The 24,176-nt window shown below is 42.1% G+C and overlaps 1 protein-coding gene across 3 annotated transcripts; it reads left to right on the forward strand.

Annotated features, from left to right (window-relative positions):
- Positions 1 to 9,963: 9,963 nt before the first annotated feature.
- Positions 9,964 to 23,370, forward strand: nap1l1 (nucleosome assembly protein 1-like 1). Of its 3 annotated transcripts, XM_037461659.2 has the most exons (16): positions 9,964 to 10,116; positions 12,142 to 12,180; positions 12,735 to 12,823; positions 14,035 to 14,137; positions 15,980 to 16,121; positions 16,624 to 16,716; positions 16,907 to 17,035; positions 17,222 to 17,293; positions 17,383 to 17,522; positions 17,880 to 18,025; positions 18,154 to 18,173; positions 18,366 to 18,488; positions 18,715 to 18,747; positions 18,834 to 18,884; positions 20,146 to 20,182; positions 21,868 to 23,370. In XM_037461659.2, the coding sequence occupies exons 2-15, from the start codon at positions 12,164 to 12,166 to the stop codon at positions 20,149 to 20,151; spliced, it is 1,164 nt and encodes a 387-aa protein (XP_037317556.1). In that variant the 5' UTR covers positions 9,964 to 10,116; positions 12,142 to 12,163; the 3' UTR covers positions 20,152 to 20,182; positions 21,868 to 23,370. The 3 variants fall into 3 exon arrangements, with proteins under 3 accessions (XP_037317556.1, XP_037317553.1, XP_037317555.1); XM_037461656.2 differs by lacking the exon at positions 20,146 to 20,182; XM_037461658.2 differs by lacking the exon at positions 20,146 to 20,182 and having other exon boundaries at positions 16,624 to 16,704.
- The last annotated feature ends 806 nt before the right edge of the window (positions 23,371 to 24,176 follow it).

Below are 24,176 nucleotides of genomic sequence, written 5' to 3' on the forward strand. Positions count from 1 at the left end.
ACCAACCGCCATGCCAAATTCCGTGTATGTCTGACATATTTTGGCAACAAATGTTCCTGATTCCTGTTGTTTCAAATCCCTCCTCCCGTTAATGAAGTCCTTGAATGCTAAGGTTTCTCCCAGTGACTCAGAAAACAGCCTTGCATGTGCAAACACTGATGGCTGAAGCAACAGAGGACGGATAACCCAGAGATTTTGAAGCTGGCCTGCCTGCCTGTGTGTGGCCGACGATCTGCTGACTCCTCAGCTCCTTATACGGCATTTGGGTGCTAACTCTGTTGCTATGAATACATGAACATACTCTATGTTGCTTCTATACTATTTTCAAAAATGAAAAAAACAGAAACAAGCGGGTAAAGTTTAACTCTTGAGCGGGCACTGCATTAGTATTTGACTAATTCTGACTCGTCCACAAGTACTCGCCCAACATATCCATCATATTTGTATTCATTTTTTCCGCTATGGAGGCTGCCTACTTTGGTATGCATTAAGCTACTTTACAGCATACATAGTTTCACCTTTACCAGCTTCAACACTGATTACAAGCCAGTTATATAATGTTTTTCTTAAAGGTATACTTTGATGATGAAACTTTTACATTTTAACACCCAGTGAGATCAGATTACTTTCTCAGTGAAATCTTAAGCTTGTGTTTTTGTGTGTTTGGGCTGGATTCTGGTTTAGGCTGCCATTACAATGAAAGACATCATATATTCACAACACATTTCCCGTAAAGCTGTACACAGGATTGTTCCCCAGATTTGGTGTCAAGAACAGATTTATGTCATCATATCCTTGATTTTTTTTCTGATATTGTGTGAAATCCTCACCTGCAGCGACTCTCAGCTCCACACCGAGGTTCGTTTCAGTCTGATGATTTAATTCCACTCTGCCGTCTGTGCTTCTCAACAACGAGCCACTGGCTGGCTCTGATCTCACCGCTATTTTCATGTCAAATATACTTAGCTTAAGAAGTGTGCATGTTAAAGTGGACTTCAGTGAAAATCAAGTGACAGTTGAAAGTCTGAGGCACTAAAAGTAGGTTGAAAGAATTCCATTTTTTTCCATCCGACTTACTGTCAGCTGATTTCTTTGCCATGAATACTGAAAACACTTGAAAAGGGAAATCAAGACGTGAACTGAGCAGGTAAAGACCATCGAAAAACGGTCCATAAATGAAAGACACAGTGATGATGACACTAATGAACTGAATCCTTTTCACATTCACTGTCTCTTCTCTATTTATAGCAGCAGACAACACTCATATAGCATTTTGCAGGAGCCGGCTTATGAGACTACGAGCACCTGGACACACACACCTGAAAATGCCTTTGTGGATGGCCTCTAAAACAACGTCATGCCTCTCCATCTTACGCCTCGGAAAAAGGATTAACAACAAATCCAACCAGGGAAACAAATGACAGAGAAAGGAGGTCTTGATTGGAAAAATCATCATCAGAAGGACGAGGACTTAAATGGGTCTTGTGTTACCAACAGACACAGATGTGATCTAAAATGAAGAAAGCTTTGTGGGAACATTGTTAGCTAACAATCAATGGCAGGATGATTTAGAAGAGACGACACTGCTGAGAGCTCCCAGGGGGAAGCTTTTCATTACCACACCTACAAATGCTGCTGTGGTCCTGGGAGTATAGTGGCTAGAATGAAATTAAAACAGAAGAATGTTTTCATTGCCTATGTTGATAGAAGCAGGCTTGAAAGGAAAAAGGGGGGTAAAATCAATACTACATACTCACTGTGTATGCACAGTTTGTGATTTTAACGTGAACAGATGGTGAACATAGTAATTACCTGCTACAAATGGTATCATTGTCCTTGCTAACATATCACCATGCAACCATTTATATTATCCGTCTACATTTGCTCCATCACACACTCAGGATCACAAACAGTGTTCCCCCAACCTTTGGTTTGCACAAGCTGCACATGCTGCAAGCTGCCTGTGTAATGTAACCTTATTGGTTTTAATGCACTATTAGTGTGTTCAGCAGAGACCGCCGTAGCGTGAGAGCGCTCTGACGGCCCCCGGAGCCAGCCGGCCCATGTTGCCACGGACAATGACCTCTCTCCCCCCAAAACCAGCCGATGAGGCGCTTTCTTTGAACCTGAGGATTAGCGGCCAGTTGGGCCTTGACTCCTCAGAGGCCCGGCCTGCTCCCCCTGTGGAGAACTGCTCACACACACCGTCAATGTTGCGATGTTGCCGTTTAATTCTCTCTAAAAACCGTGGTCTTTATTTAAAGGGTCAAAAGCTTGAAATACAGTACAAACACAGACCAAGAGTCCAAGGCTATGCAGATTCGGCTCGTGTTATTCAAACTGCATTTCTAATTAACTTCAGTTGCAACAAAGGAGCTAAGCCAATGCCGTGCTTTAAACTAAATGCTGATGCGGTATCATGCTTACAATGACAATGCTAACAGACTGATGCTTAGCAGACAATGATGCTGATGTAAAGCAGGTGCAATGTCGACCCTGTTCACAATTTGAGTTTAGCATGCCAGTAGTTTTACAGATATTTACTGAAAATAAAAAAATTGAACTTGATATAATGGTGCAAGTCAAGGGACTAAATACGACTTTGGAACTCATTGTCGGGGGGCCATGCATTTACTGAGCCAACAAACATGGCATTTGTTAGGTCAGAAACTAGTCTCTGGATTCCTGATGGATTTGTTATGGACAGAACAATGAATACATGATCCATAAATTAGCCCGGGTTAAAACAACCCAGCTGCTGTTGTTATTGTGCAAGAGGTTATGAATGGATTCATGTGCTTGTGAAGCTGCTCAAAGACGAGCCTTTGGCACGGCACCGTTATGGATGCACGAGTGGCTCCGTAAATAGGCCAAGGCACAGGAGCAGGCCAACAGGGGCACAAGGTCATGAATAATGCACGGTGGTGAATTAAACAAAAGAATTGCGCCTTCAAGGAGACTTCACTTATACTCCTTTTGGAGAAACTCTTTATCAGATCTAGAGCTAAAATATGTTTCTGCTGGGCCTGTCCTTGTCCATGTCTGTCTTGAAAGACTTTCTGCAACATGCCTCCCTGCATTCGCATTATTCTTGGCTTTGTTTTCTCGCGCATCCGTTCTTTATTCAAACTGATGCCTGAGGGCTTCAGGAAGAAACAGTTGTCTAGCAACTGATCCTCCAGAGCTTTATTTTTTAATATTCTTTGTATATTTGTGACTTACCAGTTCTGTTCTATCAGTACTGATAGATGAAATCATTTCCTTTCATTTTTAGTGATCTGTGTTTTCATCAGGTTCTGTTACTGATAAGCTGCTTGAAATATTATATTTCCCCTTTCTCATATGTGAATCAGATCGTATGTGTTTTAATGAGCGTCAACGGCAATCGGCCCCATGGAGTCTCCTAAGTGTTTGCAGTCATTTTCTTAGCATTCACACCAATTTCAATCCTTGCGTGCAGTACTAAATAGTAACGGTGTAATATTGTGTAATATATGGTCATCCTGGTCAACTTGTGTGGAAGATGTGAGTGTTTGTCGGAGCAGGGCCTACAGGTCTGATACAGGCTAACGTGCGAGCAGGCCTATTATTCCACTGGCCAATGACACTGTGACACTTTGTTGTCACGGCCGTAATGGGATTACAGAGCAACTTGATGGCACAAACTATACCTCTGGATGACAGAGGTATAGTTTTTTCATTATAGAGCTATTTTAAAAAAAACTGCCAAGAGACAGAGGAGCGTTTTAATAATGATGCAAAGGCCAATGTTCTGTAGTCATGACAGTGAAGGACTGAATTCTTGTTTCTCTTTTTTACCCAGTATGCCGTTCCTGTATGTGTAGTCTCTCTGCATGGCTCCCAATCTGGGAGATGAGCTTGTTGAGAGCTGGGATAGCGGAATCAGGAAAGTCTTTGAAAACCACATTCTGTAGAGTATACAATGACAAACAATAGTTGGTTCTATTTTTGTCAGTAATCCCTCAATCATTCAACAATTATGTAAATGAAAGCAAGAATGTAGATCGCATCGGAACAATATTCAGAAGATTGCAGCTGATAACGTCCGCACAGACGGAGCAAGGCAGGGTAGGGATGTAACCTCTGAATACTGTGACCCCTCCCCTCTGACCTACACCCCTCCCTTCATCAGGCTCCTGTTTTGTTGCGCAACAGGGTTTATTGCCATGTGCTACAGGCTAGTTAAGTATTTATCAAGCGCCTTGTGCAGGTTGGAGACAGCAGGCGGCTTCCCGTTGCCTCTCTTTCCATCTCCCCCCTGCCGAGCTCGATCTATTTTTCCTCCCTGTTAACGGTGTGTGTGTGTGTGGGTGTGTGTGTGTGTGTGTGTGTGTGTGTGTGTGCTCACAATGTTCCCAGATGTCACGACTAATCCTTCCAATCAAATGTGTACGTGCAGGCTTCTGACGTGATGGCTTGTGATGATGCTCTATTCCGATGCACCTTGCAGCTTCCTGTTGTCACCCGAGCGATGTGCTGCTCTCGCCCCGACGTACATCACAGGACGAGAAGAGGCAGAGACGGAAAATCAAACATGCAGTGATTGACCTCCTCCTCCAGCCGCAAATCGCTGATGTTTTACAGTAGTTCAAACATCTCATCTGGCAAGGCAAGGTGAAAATCCCATAACGGAGGCAGCAGGGCCGGGATCCAGTCCGTCAGGAGCCCAGTGGATTAGTCCCATCACAGTCTTGTCACAGTTTTTTTGCAGGAGGGCAGAGTGGTGGGGAAAAGGTCGCCCCTGTCGTCTGGGCTCTTCTGCTATGTAATGTTGCAGCCGCAGAGACTGTGTATTCAGGATGTGAAAGGGTAAATGTATACAAAAAGACCAATTCTGGAGATAAGTAGTTGTATTATGATCTGGCCCATGATGTTCTTGGCAAAATGTGTTTGCATGGTGTGGTGAAGCGTAAGGAAAATAGAGTGGGTTACTGTTACCAGGCGGCAACCTCCGCTTCTGCAGAGTGAATTTGATGTGGAAGTGTCTTAAAGATCGCATTCTCTTTCCTGACCATCAGGGCGACCTCAGGAGTTAGAACAACTTCTCACTTAATTTATTCCCTCAGTAAACTTTGTAAACATTAGCTATTGGTCTCAATCCGTATGTTAATACAGCGTGAGGTTCATGTAGTAAATGATGCTCTGACTGACCTATTAGCCATTAGGATGGTGTTGAACTGCATCCCTTGGTTGGCTAATTGGTTAAATTAACTTGTAACGTGCCACATTGGACTTTGACCTTGGGCCATCTGTAAAGTGTAATTGATCTTCAAGGTTTCATGTTAAAGCCTCTTCACGGGTCTTTTCACCTTCTTAGACAATCATCTGCTGTCTGCACAGCCATACTATATAGGAAAAAATCCTTCCAATCAGCAGGCATCTGTACAGCCTGATACATGAAAATGTATCATAGCAAGACGGCATTGATTGGCTCTATTACTGCTGCTGCAACATAATTACTCAATGTCTAATTAACCCACTTGCAGCATTCAAAGTGCATGCATTTTGTGAGCTGCAGCTAGTGGCCAGTTATGGCCAAGTGGTGTGAGGATGGTGTGAGGATTTTAAAATGCAGAACATAATGAATAATAAATACTAATCTTACAACAACCCATAATATTTAAAATTTCAATAAAATCATACTCACCTTACAGATGCTTTCCCTTTTTTAGCAATGGCCAGCAACATTGTTATCATTAATGGTGGATTGTGTATCTCTCATTAAAACAATGCACAGGAGAGAGAGGAGCTCAGTGTAAATCTCTGCAGTCTACGCCATGTTCTTCTCCTACACGTCCTTGTCACGCAAAGCACAGCATGAAAACAAATGTTAAACAAACCCTTCATTTTTCCCTCAAAAATAATACTGATTTCTAGCTTTCTTCAAATGATTGCTCGATATGATACAGAATCTTGGAGGGGCTCATTGATAAATTAGCTACAAATGAACATTTTAAGTTACACAGGATTTTCTCTTTGTCGGTTTTGACAGAGATTATTTATCCCCATATTGAAAGCATTCCAAAATTCTATTGGGATGCTGTGGAGCAAACACCAGATCTGCATCAAAAATGCTCTTCCTTCTGCTTTGTTCATTCAGCCCCATCTGAGGTTTGCCCTCCACTTTGTAATAATCACTTTTTTTCCTGGGTGGGGGGGGGGGAGCGTGGGGAGAAAACGGAGAAGCACCTGCCATCCAGGAGAGGGTTAAAGGAAGCTGGTAGCTTCCGTTAATATTTAAATTTGGCATCTCAGTCGGCATCTCTCCTTACGGCTTCTGAAAAGACGTTGAGTCACATCTTGCAGTTGATGACACCGTTGTCATCAGTTCCATCCTGCAGAGCCACAGGGCACAAACCACTCGAAGGGCGAGTTATGACCGCAGACTTTGGTCCATATTTCACATGAAATTCTGAATGTATGTGTTTTTCTTGTATTTATTTCCAACAATGTCAGTAATAACAATGGCATGAACTTCTGTGTGCCAACTACAAATAAGGAGATATTTTGGTTTACGACTAATCAAGTTTTAAACTCATAATGAATACAACTTTTGTGTATTACCTTCACCTAAAAGGTAATGTCTTTGGTTTAATTTGTTCTTATGTTTTTCTGTTTGTGTGAATTACTGAAAAGCTACAGGCCTGGTATGAATTCATCTTTTGTGGAAGTGTTAGGCAGTGGCCAGGAAAGAACCTACTACATTCTGGACTGCATCCAAAGCACAGATGGTATCCACGCTTTACTACACTTTTTGGCTTAATGAAACCTCACTGGAGGTCTGCGCTCTCCGACTGCCCCTCCAGTTAATATACTGGATGATGTTAGTTAGGAAAGCTTTGGTTTGAATGGTAAAATGGCCAAAGTATTTTGATTTACGGAGCCTCTTTATAGAGTTCATAGTGCTCTAAAGTGTATTGAAAACTAGATTTCATGCGCTGTCAATGAAGTGTTCTTTACAGAGAAGGAACAAGAGTAATCAGAAGTGGGAATATGTGAATAGACTGTGAGCAGATTAGGTGGATTACCGTGACAAGAAGTGGCAGCGCCAACTAATAGAAGGTAGACACAACACACAGACAAATAGACTTTTTATAGCACTTGAAACGGAGCTATGAGCTGGACTGTGAGTCATCATTTGGGCTAAGTGTGACAGTGCATATTCACGCCTAAAAAATGAATCTGTGCCTGGAGACGAGTGTTGTGTCTACTCTTGAAGAGACGGAATATTCGCCTCCACACCCTGTAGCCGAGTGCCCTGGCTGGCCGATTGAGAGTCACATCTAAGGTTCCTCTTTGCATTTGATGGCCTCATTAGGCAGCCCGTTGGGGAGCCTCGCTGTGCCTACGGGGGGGCTCTGCATGGCAATTTGCAGTTTGATGGCCTCGGGATACTCCTGTACCGCTCTGCCAGGTGCCCTCCAGAGGAACATGGCATTTCTCCTCCTAATAGAGGCGCAGCAGTTAGTTTTTTGGGAATATGGTTTAATCTGAGGTGCAATTATTGGGTTGCAGTTTTCATACAATAGCAGACTGTAGTTCTGTAGTTGTTTTCTTTTGTTTTAATGACTGTTGTCATTCGGTTATTTATTTTGTTTACTTGGGGTTGTGGGTTTTCCCCTTTTTGTCATAATTATTTTGCTTGACAGATCGGTTACGCTGTTGAAGCTTGTGTCTAGGAAGCTGAGGCGCAAATAAAGACCAGAAGGCACTATTTATGTTTTATTGTCTTCTGCAGATCGGTTACGCTGTTGAAGGGTTGACTTCATGCATGCACAGAACACATCCGTTACACCTCCACATACTTGTGTGAGGCAGGCTTTTCCAAACTGACTGAGCTCAAAACAAAAACACCACGTTCAAATGAGGCTGTAAATCCAAAACTGAGCTCAAAATTCAACAGATTTGTAGAACAAAAAAGTCTCATGCTTCACATTGAGCTAAAACTAAATGCAGCCTTTGTAGAAATGTTGCCAATAATAAAAGGCTAACAACAGCAATATAACAATAATAATAATTAATAATAATAATAATAATAATCGTTCTAAATACCTCAACTATAACTACTAATAGGCCTATAATACTACAATTACTTCAAATACTGCATGTACCCCTTCAAATGGTACAAATTTGTTCTTTCTTTTGCTTTAAGTCACTTTGTACCCTTTCTGTTAGTCAAAAGGTACACTTTTGACCTCTTAAAGACCAATACTGTATTATTGAGGGAACATTCTTCAAAAGTGTACCCGTAAGTACAAAACTGTTCTTCTCTCGTACCTCTATTTTTGTGTGTGTGAAAATGATGCCACCCATCACCAATACATACATATTTAGCCACCCTGCATGTCTGTGTGATCAACAGTGTTATTTCTACAGCAACTCCCATTGGTTTCTTTCAGGCTCTAGATCCAGAGGGAGGGTTGACGCCGAGTGGTCGCCTGGTGCTGGTAACACACTGGTGTTGTTCAGGGTTAAAAGACGTTTTATGAGTGCATCTGTGTTTGGTTGCACCTCATCACTGAGTATTTAGTCTGCCATGTACGTTAAACAGTGTCAACACAACACAACACAAAGGATGCTTCTAGATAAGGACATCCGGTAATATGCACTCACGTTGAGAGCAGTTTGATTAACTTCTTGTCTTCAGTTTCTTTGTTTTGACAGGTGATCGCAATTTGAAGTCAGGTGGAACCGAAGATATGAACCATTCTTCATAGAGAAAGAAATCTGATTGAATAGATATACACTCGTGTACTTGTGATCCTGGTAAGAAAAGTAAATATAATTCATTATTCTGATCTAATTTAGCTAATGAGCAGAATAAATAAACTTTATTTTGAATTTTTTACTTTTTTTACTCTTATTCCTTTATTTTTTAACTAACCTGTAGCTTTAGATTACTTACCCATAGCATTATATTTTATTTTATTCCTTGCACTATGTTGTCTTGTTGTCCAATATCTAAATGTCTGTTATGCACCAACCGCCAAGTCAAATTCCTTGTATGTCTGACATATAATGGCAATAAATGTTTCCTGATTCCTGAAATCTTGTATGTGTGATTACACCTAAGTTTGTCCCCCGGAGAGGCCAAAAGGTGGTATGGGAGGTGTAAAAACTTCTCTCATACTGGTACGAAGTATAATACATAGAAAGACTTCCCCTGAATAACACTTCAAAGACACGGAATGCAAAAAAACAACTGTGACATTTTATGATTACATGATGTATCAAAATAGCATCCAGAAATTATAATGCAACGCAATCGTGCAACTATAAAAATGCTTCTTTAAATTTTATATTTCATTATATATCATTTCTGATCTGATCTGATAATGTAGTTGGTGAGACTTTACAGAAAAAATTGGTTGTTTTAAAAAAAACAATTTCTAAAACAATAACTGTAATGTTCTGCTACATCACTTTAATGAATAATAAAAAATAAAGCAAAATGATGAATTCAAACTGTGAATTTAAGGGTTATTTAAAGGGATACCCGGGAACATGATGGTTCAAGTAGTTAAAGGGAAGGGGGTTGTTATTGCAATGTGAGGATGATGGCTGAGGACGATTCTGATAGTGATGATTGTGACGATGATAACTATCCTGCTGCTAGTGATGCAGATGACAGTGACAATGAGGCGGATATGACAATGAGGATGACAGTGAAGAGGTGAGCTTCTGTATCAGCTAAGATGATGAGGATTACGATGTATTGCTATGATCGTTAGACGAGCACGATCCTGAACACAATGATGATGATGATGATAATTAAGAATAAAATTGTGAGGGAAACGGGGAAGGAAGGAAAAATGGCTAATGCTAAAAACTAGTTAGGTGAGGAATAAAAGGGTTCAGTTTTGAGAGGAAGAGGGTCATAGTGGTGATAATGTGATTCTACAATCTTCTGCACCCTCGCCACCGCCCCTCCCACTAGCAGCGGCTGCCGGTTTACGTGATGACGTCGGATGTATATGAGCGCAGGCGGCGGGATCTCTCTCCCTTTTACCGCCATCGGAGCGGAGTCTTTCTTCCCCGGGTCCTCTTCACTGCGCAGCGCCGCTTAGTCAGTCCATCCGCCGGCAGAAAGCGAAGGTAAGGGACAAGACTCGGCAATGGCTTCGTCCACCAACGCCCGAGCTCGTGCGTCCTTCCAGGCGCTGCATTTCAACCCCTTTTGTTTGAATTGGCGGCGTCAGAAGGAAGGCAGCTCCTCTCTGCTAAAGCTAGTGGAGGCAGACAGCGGCAGCAGCCATTGAGAGCCGCTCCACCATGATGTGTCTTAGCGCTGCACGCAATTAAGAAAATAACGAAATAACGGTTATGCTACGTGTCCTTGTCCGCTGCTTCGGGATGACAAGCATTGCATTGACAGTTCATGACGTTGCACAATTGCCGTAATTGTCACGTTTCTTGGAATATGTTGGCACGTGTCTTGTTTTTCTGGGGGGGGACTTGACCTTATTTATTGGAGGATGATGCGCTGTTGGGGAGCTATGGCTTAGAGTTTAGACCTATCCGACATATTTTAAAGCGCCAGTTAGAATAGACAACCAGTAACGTTACACAACGACATGGTACCGGGCGGTTGTCACCACTTCCTCCCGACTGGCGCACATTTTTCCAGATGCGGCACCGTGTCAGTCGGAGCTGGTCGGAGCTTAGCCCGAGTGGTGCGCATCAAGCTAGCACGCTAGCTAGCTTAAGTAGCCGGACCTATCGAGGCGGTGTCTAGAGCGGGCGGGCCGGCTAAAGTTAGCCGGGTCGGTAGCCTAGAGGGCTGCTTGTCTGTGGAGAACGCGAGTTTGTGGTTTGGCGTCGTACGGTAATTTCAGTCTAAACTGGTTTGTCATGCTGGCCCGGACCGCACCAAGTTTGAAACTGAGTGGTCAGAGTGTGCTGCCATCCCCAGTTGAGGGATTTTTTTGTCGGTCATCAACGGTTGTCTAGAGTTGAGCATGCAACACGTGGTCGCTGGGGTAGGATTAGGAGAGGACTAATGTTCCGTTAGTCCTAGGGACCTAAAAGACTGCAAACTGTCCCCGCTGGGCAGGTGTTACACGTGGAGTTCAAGCTGCTCAAAGACATGTGAGAACGACAGGATTAGTATCTATCTGGGGTTTGATCGCTTTTGTGAAACTGGTGAGATGAATTGCAAGGTCTCACGTTACCTCTACATGCTTGGTAGTTTTTCCAAACTAAGCACGACTCTTTCAAGGTGTAATCTCATTTCATGAGTCATCACTTTGACTAGTCACGTATCCTGTCTAAAGGAGATATAATGTTGCATTTAGATTCTAACTATGTATACAGATGTTCTGATAGCCTGTACAGACGCATGCCACCATAACCCATCCGCATAGTAGATAACGAAATTTACCTGTTTGACCATTTAAAATGATAAACCTCATTTGAAACTCCCCATTTGGCCAGAGATGCGCTTTCTAGTCTATAATTAGGCATAGTAGAATAGAATGCAAGTTGGTTTTGGGGCACACTGTAGATATTGTGCTTTAATAAATGCGGTCCTTGTTTTACTATTGTTGACTTTAGATCTTTGAGTGCTGCGATTATCGTGCCACTATTAAATCAAAAATATCAGTCAAAGACCAGAATGAAGGACCTGTCAGTCCTAACCCTTTAACAATGACATATGCTGCAGTGGTGCCAGCTTGAGGATTTGATTAGATAATTGCAGTTTAATAATTGAAGTTTATTTATTATATGCCTATTAATTCACTGATGTGAACTTATTGAGCCTGGAGAAAGTTGCCCTCGTTAGTGACCTTTGTTAAAATGTAAATCAATGTTTCGGTGTCACAGGTATGACAATATACGAACACTATTGAAACTCTCAATGGCTTACCTTTTGATATTTCATGGAGTAAAGGCTGTAATGTATCTGGAGGTAAAGTGTGGCACACTGAGGTCTCTTTGCAAACTTTTTAGTGCTAAAATTATTTAGTATAACAATGAATGTTCAAGAATCAAGAATTAGGAAAAGACCACAAACATCTGTGGCTGTTTTTCAACTGGGGTTTATGGTGTGTATATATAAATTTGTCAAAATAAATTTTTGTCCTACAGTATTTCTAGACTAATTACCTTCTCTTTCTCTAGCATCACTTGAGACTCGGCAAAGATGGCAGACCTCGACAAGTAAGTGAATCATCTTCCAGTGGTACTATGGTTTAAACACGTGCCTCCACTAGTCTGAGGCCCTGTGTGGCCTGAAGTCGGAATTATAAATGCGTGACCATGTAGAAACTTTCCCCCCACTATTTTATGTTTGAAAAGGGCTAAATGGAGGCTACTTTCAACTATTCAGAACTAACAAGGACATGTTACAAGATCAGATTTACTACACTTAACAACTATTATTTAACATCATAGCTTTGGAAAGCATCCTCCGCGAGACGTCTTGTTCTCTAACAAGTGTAAACCTTTCGATAAGTTAACAAGGCTAGCGTTACTTTTGTTAACTTACCCAGGGGAAGACGTGGTGGCTCCAGCACGCTCACGTTTTAAATGTTTCTGCGTTGCCATGCTGACGCTGTCACATGACAACTGTTCTGCAGGTGCTGCCTTGTACAGTTTGGTTTGGTTTGGCTCTCCCACCTTCAAATTGATAAATTTATTTTCCTTGGTGCATGTAAATAGAAGCGATGGTGCCCCCATTTTGACCCTTTTTCCGTCTTTGTCCCCCTGAGCAGCAAAGACCAGGCTGAGCTGGACCCGGCAGATATGGAGGACGTGGAGGAAGTGGAGGAGGAAGAGACGGGAGAAGATGAGAACAGCAAAGGTAGGAATCTGCTAAATCAAATTGTTGAAAATGTAATGTGAAATTAAACTGCAGTGATAAAGACAGTTTGGATGACTGTTCTATATCCTTAATGTTATTTAGATAATAGAATACCTAAACATTGCAGTGCTGTCTGGTACTTCTGATATGATTTTTAATTGTATTTCAAATTTGGGATGAACAAATCAGTTTTATTTTGGGATCTCCATGCTGTTGACACAACACTTAAACACCCAATGATGATTTAGTATATGCCTACTACTGGATCATTGTAGATGGATAGACGGCTGTTTGGTCTCATCTATTTATAACAAGTTTGAACTGTCTTTTAAAGGCCAGTCTCCGAAAAGCATTGCACAAGGAGGGAGATTATAAACAACAATAATATGCAGTCGTTGGTAACCCCTGTATATGACCATTTTAACGCATAAAGGCTGCAAACTCAGGATGAATGTTTAAAAGGCGACCAGCGCCTTTCTTTTCTCCCTCAGTGAGCTAGTATAAAATAGTCATTCTAACAGAGCAGATTAATGTCTGTACAGTTGACATCTTTTTATTCCAGAGCCACGTAAGAAATTAGTGTTCAGAGACGGGGGCAGTATTCTTGTTATGGGCCTACTTCTAAATTTAGAGGTTCCACCCATCATCAGGTAATCTCACCCCCAACCCAATTTATCTATCCACTAAAAAAAGCAACAGATTTTGTGAATTTATTTGGATATTTGCTGTCTCAGAAATTGCCAACAGAAAAGTCACTTCTAATCTTCTTACTTGGCAGCAGGGATGCGGCTGAGCTTTGATAGGTGCAAGCAATGTGTCACTTGTCCACTAGCTCTAGGAATAGCACTCCATTGCTGACTGCCTCTTGTGTGTCTATGTGACACTGGTAATCACACATGATGTACGTCAGGAAGTGTTATACAGACAAGAATGATGGAAGGTTATTCTTGTCTTGAGCATGTGTTTCCTTTAGCATTAATGTATGCAAACCTCCCAGTTAGGGCTGAAAAGTTCCTTGACGTTAGGGTTCTACCTTTATTTTTTTGCAAATGTTTTTAGCAAACTCCTAAAAGGCAACCTATACATAGTTTAGAATCCGACTGCTTAGCTCAGCTGGACCCTGGATGCAGCTAGTTGGGAACATTGCATGCCAGAAATGTAAACGTTCGGTGCAACGCTCTGCATGTATGACTTTTCGTTTTATTCCTCAGCTCGTCAGCTGACTGTGCAGATGATGCAGAACCCACAGATCCTGGCTGCGCTGCAGGAGAGACTGGACGGTCTGACTGGCTCGCCATCTGGCTACATGGAGAGGTGAGACTTCATCTTGTAGCACGTTTGTGCAGCACAGGTCAGGTTCTGCAAAATGACCATGTAATTGGCGAGAAGCCCATAAACTAAACTTTTTTATGTTCAGCAGACTGATTTGCTGCTAGTCATGCAGCTGGTGTTGAGGTAGAAGTGTGAGATGCTTAAGTGGATGTATTTGTCTTTTGCTGAAGGGGCTGTGTCGCCCACTGCTTTTCTCTCAACAATCAGCTTTTATCAACTTAGTATTTGGCAGTCACTAACTAGCACATTCACTAGTTTACAAGATCCCAGAACTTGGGACCAACGAGGTGTGCTTGCCATCAGTGTGTTTAATTTGCCATACTGCGAAGAAACATCTCTGTACAGCTGCCCTCCTGCTTTTATTTTAACACGACAAAACATGATGAATAAACAGTGTAAACCTCTACAGCAGGCTAGCCGTTTTACACTTTAATCTTTTTCTGTTTTTGAACTGGGTGCTGGCCAGATGCTTAGCCATGTTAGGCCTTGTTACCACTATTTAAGGTATTGTCAATGAAGAGTCTACACACAGCTAGGGTTGGGTATCGTTTGAATTTGAACGATTCTGGTTCCCAGTGATTCTCGATTCCGGTTCTTTTAAGAGGCAGGGTCAAAAAAGTTTAAATGAGCTACCTAACCAAGGGTCTTTCTGAAGGAAATAGTCTGACCTTCTCCATCAATGTTAATTCTATGAACTTACTTTTTATTAACTTTACTATGATTTCTAACTGGGCTGTTTTCAACTACAAAATAAATATCAAACTATGATCTTGAATATTGTATAAACATTATAAATTATTAATATATTATACTTTCCTCAAAAGCTTTATTTTTGAAACCTCACAAAAACACATTTACTCATGAGTGTATGATACTGCAGGTACTTAAACGTTACCTTTCTCCCACTGATGGGCGAACCCTTGGAGCCAGAGGAAGAGGCAGCGGACCCCAAGTCAGGGACACTTTCGCTGACGGGGGGAGTGCTAGCACAATCTTTGTTTCTCTGCAGCGCCAGACTCACTGCTCATTTTAACAGATAGGACAGCTCCGCTCGGGCCACCTGGCACCCCCGCGCACACTGGTCTGATGCGTCACAAATTCACAACAACCGGGAGTTTTTCGCGCGTCATTGGATAGGAGGCTGTGATTGGAAATCGGGACTGGACCTGTCCCGGATGGGACAAATCAAATCCATACACGCTGACCACAAATGTACCCCAAGAGTCCTGCGGCGCGTTTAGAGCGTCTGATCAACTGGTCCCTGTTTGGGAGTCAGATGTTGAGGAAGTGACAGTAAGGAGGATGTTGATGATGTCCAGGAAGAGAACATTTAGAGAAATTAAATGATACAAAAAAGTTTGATAAGAAAGTTCGACTTTTTAAAAGTTGTATTAGAAATGTTGGCACGCATGTCTGCTTATGAGAAGGTAAATACAATTAAATTACCCCACAATTTCCAGTTAATTCCCGTAGAAAGTTTCCAACTTTAAATATTCCCAGTAGTACAACAACCCTATCTTCTGCTACAATAGTTTTGTCCTTTTCACAGCAACATCACCACAATTGTTTGAGGTCCTCTTGGGAGAGTGCTGGTCTGCTCGTTAGTTGCGGAAGTAGTCGCTCCGCTGCCATTTTCTGCAGAATAACATCTTGTCCTGCGTTTTCAGTAAAGCAGAGATAATACACACGGTTTGCACAGCCTTTTCTACAATCAAAAACTGATACAATTTTTGAATTGCTATTGTTTAATTAGTTCAAGCCCAGTGAAATTACTGATCTTGCAAAGAATTTACTCATGTCTTGTATGCATATCTGTCACCCCAGCTTACCAAAGGTTGTAAAGAGACGTGTGAACGCCCTCAAGAACCTGCAGGTCAAATGTGCCCACATTGAGGCAAAGTTCTACGAAGAAGTCCATGAGCTGGAGAGAAAGTACGCAGCCCTTTACCAGCCTCTCTTTGACAAGGTACGTCATCTATGCTCCTGTATCGTATTTCTTCAGCCGTGTGTTTTCTCTTGAGCCTGATGTGATTTTCTATTGGTGCGTTTAGCCTCACAAATCGGTTTGCTTTTTGAAGACCTCTAAACCTTTTAGGATTAGTGTCCCATGAATCGTCAAATACTTGGTTGTATGCTACATGGTTGCTACAGGCTCCCTCAACATCAGTTTCCTTGAGCTGGTTTATGCTGATCTGTATTGCTGCGCATCCAGGGGAAAAAAGGCCTCTGATCTAGCTTGTGATAAGGATCTATGGTGTCCGTAAAACGGATCGCTTATAAATGGGAAAACACAAATTGTCGTAAATGAAACATTTTCTAATAGTTTACCATTTATTAGAATTTAAAACCCTTGAAATGTCTCTTGTTCCATCAGTTTGTCACTGAAATAAATCCAGAATAGGCCACAAAAGCGGCTCAGACGTAAGTTGTTTTGTCGTCCCCGACATGACCAGTTTTCTTATTTACAGCGAAGTGACATCGTGAAAGCAGCGTATGAGCCCACAGATGAGGAGTGTGAATGGAAGGCAGATGAGGAGGAAGAGCTGACAGTAAGTAAGCAGGTACAGGTGACGTTTACACCTGCATGCTACCAGTCAACATTCGGCCTGTCCTGAGATTGACTCTATTGATTTTTGTCACAAGACAGATGTACAACTTCTATATGTATAGAAACCTTTTTAAAAACCTTTTCCCCACATGCCTTGCTTTTTTAAAATACTTTTTGAAAAAGAAAATGTCTCCCTCAACCAGGATGAGATGAAGGAGAAGGCAAAGTTGGAGGAAGAGAAGAAGGACGAGGAGAAGGAGGATCCCAAAGGCATTCCAGAGTTCTGGCTAACGGTCTTCAAAAACGTGGATCTGCTCAGTGACATGCTGCAGGTAGGGCTCATCCAGATGGCACAAGTGGGTCAGTGGTGTTTTTGTGACTTTGCTTCCACCTGCTGGCTAAGTTGTGTAGAATATGAGTTTGCAGCGAGGAATATGGCTCATAGTGTATTCCTAACCATGGGTTAAAAGCCAAACACACCTGCCTGAATGCTGTTACCAATGCGGTCTCTCCCCCAGGAACACGATGAACCCATCCTAAAACATTTACAAGACATTAAAGTGAAGTTCTCAGATCCCGGACAGCCCATGGTAAGGGAGCATGACTCATTTTTGATGTCTGGAAGCAGTCTGTTAAGGCCGACCCGCCTGTAATCGCCATCTGGTTTGGTCCTTCCCAGAGTTTCACGTTAGAGTTCCTCTTCGAGGCCAATGACTTCTTCACGAACACAGTGTTGACAAAAACCTACAAGATGAGGTCAGAGCCGGACGAAAGCGACCCGTTCTCCTTTGATGGGCCGGAGATCATGTGCTGCACAGGGTGAGCACAGCACCTGATGTACTGTCTGTTGACTTTTTTAGAGCTATCTTTTTTTGTCAAAAGCAACAAATCTAGCAACTTTTCTGGCGTCATTAGAGTATTTTACGTTTAACAGGAGGCCATGTAAAACTGACGTTTAAATATTTTCTCCTGGGGTGGATATGATTGTACAGGGCCTTGAGTTTAACACGTCTGCAACAATCCTAGCACTGTTAAGATCAGCCTCGTTACTCACTCATCATGACCTGCACGTGATTACTAAAACGTTTTGCTAAACAATTTCTATCCACAACCTCCCCGGCTAGATATCTCAGATCCTGACCTTCCATTCTCCTCCCCTGCCCCTTTTCACCACAGTTGCACCATTGAGTGGACAAAGGGCAAGAACGTGACGCTGAAAACTATCAAAAAGAAACAGAAGCACAAGGGCCGCGGCACAGTGAGGACGGTCACCAAAACCGTGCCAAACGACTCCTTCTTCAACTTTTTCACTCCGCCAGACGGTAAGTACGGAAGGGAAGAAATACGCAGCCTGTGGCAGGCCTCGCTTGTATTTAGCGAGCTGATGCAGAGTTTACTCTTTTCTTAAACTCTTGGGTGTTAGCACAACTAACTCTTAATTTTTTCACAGTTCCAGAAAATGCAGAGTTGGTAAGTCATTGTACTTTTACAATTTTCTTATTCTATTTCCATCACGAAATGTAATCAGTAATTGGTAATTTGTTTCCAATTGGTAGGATAACATTCATTAGACTAGTTTAGTTTTCTAATAACATTGACTGTTAGTCTTAATGACCCAAATGTTTTTAGCTTTAAACACAAATGAGCCGTTTAACTCTTCAGGACGAGGACTCTGAGGCTGTCCTCGCTGCAGACTTTGAAATCGGCCACTTCATCCGGGAACGTATCGTACCTCGGGCCGTGCTCTACTTCACTGGGGAGGCAATCGAGGACGACGATGACGACGTGAGTTTCTTTTAACATCAATCAACCTAATGTCAATAAGGACATGTTCTCTTCGCTTGACCACATCATGGTTTCTCAGAGGAATAACCATTGCTCTCTGCTGCAAGGCGTGACTGCCTTCTTCCACTTATTTGGATTATAAACCGTTGCAGTATGTCCTAGTTTATTTCTAAAGGCAAAACGTAGTCGTCTTTTGTTGGCTAATACTCACATTTGTGTTTCACAGTACGATGAAGAGGGAGAGGAGGCTGACGATGAGGTAACATCATTATTAATGTATATGTATTAAGGTGGCCCTGAAGACCCCCCAGCAGTCCTAACTGGTTCTGTGCTGTGTGTTTTCAGGAGGGAGAGGAGGAGGCTGATGAAGAGAACGACCCAGACTACGATCCAAAGGTGAGATCACACTCTAAAGATCTCCAGTGTACTCTGACAAAGACCGTATTCAGCTGTTCTCAACTGTGATGCCTGGGACGATTTTCCAAAAATTGAAGCGGCTCTTGCTGTCAGCCATTGGTAGCTGCACTGATCTCACGCAAGACATTTTTAAATGTCCCATTGAGACTTGTTTTCCGTTACTATCATCCAGGGTCCAACAGCTGTCCTATATTGCCTTGTCAGATTTCAACATGCAGAACATATACTGTCAAATGCATCTCATTTTACACCAGCCTTTAGTTTTGCTTCAGCTTTCATTTTGTTATAATTTTGATCTGGCTTTCTGACTTGTACTGAAGCACTTGTATTGGATGTTTTTCCTCTTAATCAGTTTGTATGGTCCTTTCTAAAGTGGCATTTACCCCAAAATCAACATTGCAGATTTTTTCTCACCCCTATAGTGCTATTAAGCCATCTAGATGGCCAAATAGTTAGACATGGGCTGGAAGTCTTTCCACACTAATGGGTCTAGAAGGCGCTGTTGGTAGCGCTTAATGGCCAAAAACAGAAACTTAGTGTGTCCTATGGTCGAGTTATATTGGAGAGAAAACACTTTCTGTACAACAATTCTGGAACTTGACAAACCCTATAAACATCACAAGAGGGAAAATGTTTTATATTTGGAGGGTTAACAGTTGGCTGCACGTTACTAAAGCCTGAAGCCTAAAGAAAATGCATATACACTTGTCTTCTGTTTCACGGTCATGTTTTTTAAGGCAATATCAATTTTTCTGTTCTGAAGTTACATGCAAAAACTTCAGGCGTAATCAAATGTGGAAGTGAAGTTTTTTTTTAATGGCAATCCTGCAAAGGTTAACTATTTTGACTGACTGCTAAAATGGTTTACTCACTCATGTGCTTCCCTGCCTTCACGAAGGAGTTAAAATAGCTAAAGGCTGATGCTATGCAAGCACAAAGCTATTGCAGCATGATTTCAGTATACATAATAGATTAAAAGTAGTTCTAGTACACCATGAGGTTTTCTCAGTGCTTTTGCATTAGTTTGGGCTGTTTCAGTTTTTTTTTTTTTCTAGACTTAAGCGGCCCCTACCTTTAACACCTCTTACATAAGCTTGACTGATGCTTTATTGCAGAACCAAAACCACTGACAATCTGTTCTGCTAGTTTAAGTTTATTTCTCTCCTATTCATTAATGTTGCTTCATCTGCAGTCACTTTGGCATCTGTTGTCAGCTACTCTTTAAATCTTTCCTCACTAGGTTTAAGTGGTGACAGTAGAAAAATAACCCTATCCTGGTAGGTACAGCTTGTGAATTGTCAGCTTACTACCATCAACCCCCACACTGCTTGGGCTTTTTGCTTTCATTCTCCTCCTGTGCTTCCATCCTTTGCACCCTATTCATCACCCCCCCCCCCCACCTCCTGCCGCTGTGCTGCACCTTCAAGAGTTACTAACCCCTCACCTGGTGTGTTTTTAATTTGCCGTTTAACCCATCGTGAGTCCTGAATTTGCCTTCGTATTCTGTATGTTGAGAGTCCAGCCTGGCCGGTTTATTTTTTCCCTCCATATTGTTGCACTCCATCCATAACAAACACAGGCTATTTGAGTTTTTATAGGGGTGAACGTTTTTCATTATTTGCCTTTGTTTTATGGCATTTTTGTTCAAATCCATTAATCTATGGTATTTATCCTCAGTCCTCTTCACATTAGTTCACCTGTCTTTTTTTGCTATAGATCTGCTTTTTGATGAGTTTCTTTATTCATACAGCATGTGCCCAAACAAGAGGCCAGCAAAATGTTTTATCACTTGACGGCCTTTTCTTGTAATCTTAATCCAGTCTCAACATGATTTCCCAGCCCTTCTGCCTGTCACCACGACAGACCATAGTGTAAACTACAGACTAAAGTTGGCGTGCTGTGTACTGTCTGCTAGCTCAATGAGTCACATTTGCACACTAATGTACCAGCAGTAGAATGACACTAAACCAGGACAAACAGACCACACTAGAGTTTCAACCATTTCATTTTTATTTTTTACAGAATGTTTAAATTGTGCTCAGAATTTAATTGTTTTTGTCAATGATTTCTTACAAGTCAACTGCTCTGACTTTAAATGTTTGACGTCACTGAATGCAGCAGATAAAGACAAAAGAAAGCGCACTTAATTTAAAACAGACATTGCAGAATGATTATTTTTTGGTCAAAATGTTTCTGACCTTCAGTCAGCGTTTCATTAGGCCATTGAGCGGCTGCAGCGTGCCATCACCTTCAGACGTGTGTGCTGGAACAGCATCCTTATATGAAATCTCTTTAGCCTGGGTTCATTTAAGTGATGCCTTTTGTTGCCTGCTAATTGCTTTGAGGTGCAGGGTGTTAACATCTATCCTGTAGCAACAAACTGCTTTTTTTAAAGACCTATAAGTACCAGTTTTCTAATCAAGTGGCTTTTGTCCCAACTTGAAACAATACTAATGTGGAGTTTAGTCTTTCATCCCTTAGGGGAGCGCTACTCGTTACAGACATAATCACATTGTTGCAGGTGCTACTACAAAAAAAACCTAAGAGTTTGCCTTATCGCAATGAGTTATGTGAGGTCTGCGTACAAAGAATTAAGATGTCAATACAAAATAGAAAAAGTGTATCACTAACTACAGAAGAAACGTGTTCCGCTAGTTTTAGGAGGTTAAACTGTTCATCTCGCTAATATCTATTTTAGGTTCAAACTACTGTTGACTAAGTTTTACAAGACCACATTTGCCTTCAGATTGAAGTACTGTCACGTTTTCCAATCATGGATTTGGCTCTGTACTTGAGCAGTGAGGGTCTTTTGAGATGTTGGTCAGAATTTATCGTAGCTTTCCCGTTTTAGGTCTTGACGTGGCTGTGTGTGTGGTGTGTGGTGTGTGTGTGGTGTGTGTGTGTGCCTGGGGTGTTGCTTTGACTGGTTTTCAGCTAACATCTCTCATCCATGTGATTACAGAAGGATGCAGTCCCCCCAGCTGAGTGCAAGCAGCAGTGAGGCCTGGCCTGGCTGCCTTTGAGGACCGCACTGTAACATCTTCTCCAATTAAAAGTAAAAAACATCCAAAAAATAGTTACTTACTGCCTTATAATGTTTTGTATTCTTGGTAGAGAATTTGAAGAAAAAAGTTTCAAGATTTTTGTTACAAAAATTCATGGTATGATACTGGGAGCTGCGTGGCTCAATATACATAGTATTTTACTAGACCTGTTTTTTTTCCTTCTCTTCCTCCTTCTCTGTACAATAGATAGAATACAGGAAAAAAAGATCTCCCTCAAAAAGCATGAACTTGTTTCTTCACTGCTAAACTAGTTTGGATTCTTGTGAAGTCTTTTTGTGTTTTCTCTTAGACAACAGCTGTGGTTTAGACTGCATCGTGGCAACATCGATTTATGACACACCCTTTCCTCTTAAACTTCCGGGTTGTCCCATTTGAATATCTGAGCAGGGCCAAAGCACTGCAGCATTTCTAGCTCTAGTGACGGAGGATAAATGGGTCACCTTCAGCCTGGGTGTCTATTCCAGTCTCGAGTATGGATCCACGGCTGCTCATTTTTCGGTCACTGGTGACTATTTTCCAAAAGCCATACATTCCAGTTAGCAGACTGGCCGGCGCTAGCGGTGAACCCCCTCCCCCTCAAAAACTGCAATGGACTTTTCGAAATTGTGTTTTTATTCTGACCTCTTGCCCCATTGTAGTTTTCTGATAGGGCGTGGCGCAACCTGGTAGTCTCCTTTAACCAGAGATTTCTAAGGACAGAGAGGCGTAGAGTTGCTGCGGGGCTGTTTCTATAGCACTTTGTACTAGTGAGTGGTGTACCAGTGGCGTCCCCTCATTGGTTAGGTTTCAGAGTTCGCCTAAAAGACACTTTGTTTCATGCACCGGCCTAGAGGCTCTGTAGGAACAGGGCTGGGCACATCAAAAAAGGTTTAAAGTATCTGGATCAGGTTCACACCCCCCCCCTCTCCCCATTTCTATCCGGTTATCACTTACCTCACCAATTTGTGACCGGTCAGGTGCCCATGAGGTCCTGGTTCTTTTAATCACTGTGAAAGACAAGACAGAGGAGTAGTGTGGAAGGAGTACTGCTTAAAGGCCATCCTACTGGCCAATGACCCTCCCCAATCACAAAACTCCTCCCATTGTTACCCAGAAGGCCACGGGGAAGTACGTCAGCAATACTTAATAGCCAGGTAGGGGGACTAAGAGGAGACTGTAGCCTACACCCCCCCCCCCCCCCATTCCAAATGCCTTTTTTCATTTCAGTTAACAGGCAAGGGTGTACTGTGTTGAGCAGCATCTGGTCGCTTATTTCGCAGGAGTATTCGGATGATGTTGATTGGGAAAAAGATGTTCCTTCTGTGCAGCTGTTGTCAAGGCAAAATGCTATGCTACGAAATACTAATGTACTCAATAACTGTACGTGTATGTTCATGAATAAATTGGTTAAACATGTAAAATGTGGTCAACTCATTTTCTTGCGGTTTTGGTGATTACCCATGGTTCCATTGGGCTGCTTCAGCCTCATTCAAAGGAGAATGCTGAAGAACTGGTTACCCATTGGATAACCACGCGCACCCTGCCTACTGCAGGATATCAATGTTTTTAACCGGTTTCACTGCTGTTTGACTGTCTTTAAATCTTTTCACTGCTTAGGTTTTAGTGTATTTTATTAAAACCGGTTTCAGTGTACATGTAGATATATTTATAGTTTAGTTTGATTAGATTATTTACTGGATCCCCACTAGCTGACTTCTTCCCCACTAGCTGACTTCTGCCTCTAATGTTCCTTGGGTCCAAGGAGAGGAAAATAATGCACAGAAAACTCGTATCCCATCAAAGAGTCAGACACAAGCTTGGTTCCATCTGTAGTTCCATTTGTGCTTGTTGATGGTCCTTCTTGAACATGATCTTGTATGTATGAAATAATACACCTAAAAATACTTTCATAATGCCTTTTTAAATACATTGGATATTAACACGTGGACATCTATCATAACCTGGCTATCTGAACTATTATCTGCCAGTAATTTATGGCATGCCATTACATTTAAATAATTTACCATGATCTTTTTCTTTTTTTGGAAGAGGTGGGTCTCCAGGAGGGATGACACCCCATTGCCCTCTATTGGCCAGCCGCTAGTGATCTGTGAGAGTCCCCCACGAGCTGCTCCTTCTCTTTGCAAAGTGACACATTGCTGTACCTCCTACCTTGTACCGCATGAGGGCGCCATTGCCCTCAGACTACAACGTAAGATGCTCGTTG

The sequence above is a fragment of the Pungitius pungitius genome, chromosome 2 (genome assembly GCF_949316345.1).
Source record: "Pungitius pungitius chromosome 2, fPunPun2.1, whole genome shotgun sequence".
Lineage (NCBI taxonomy): Eukaryota > Metazoa > Chordata > Actinopteri > Perciformes > Gasterosteidae > Pungitius > Pungitius pungitius.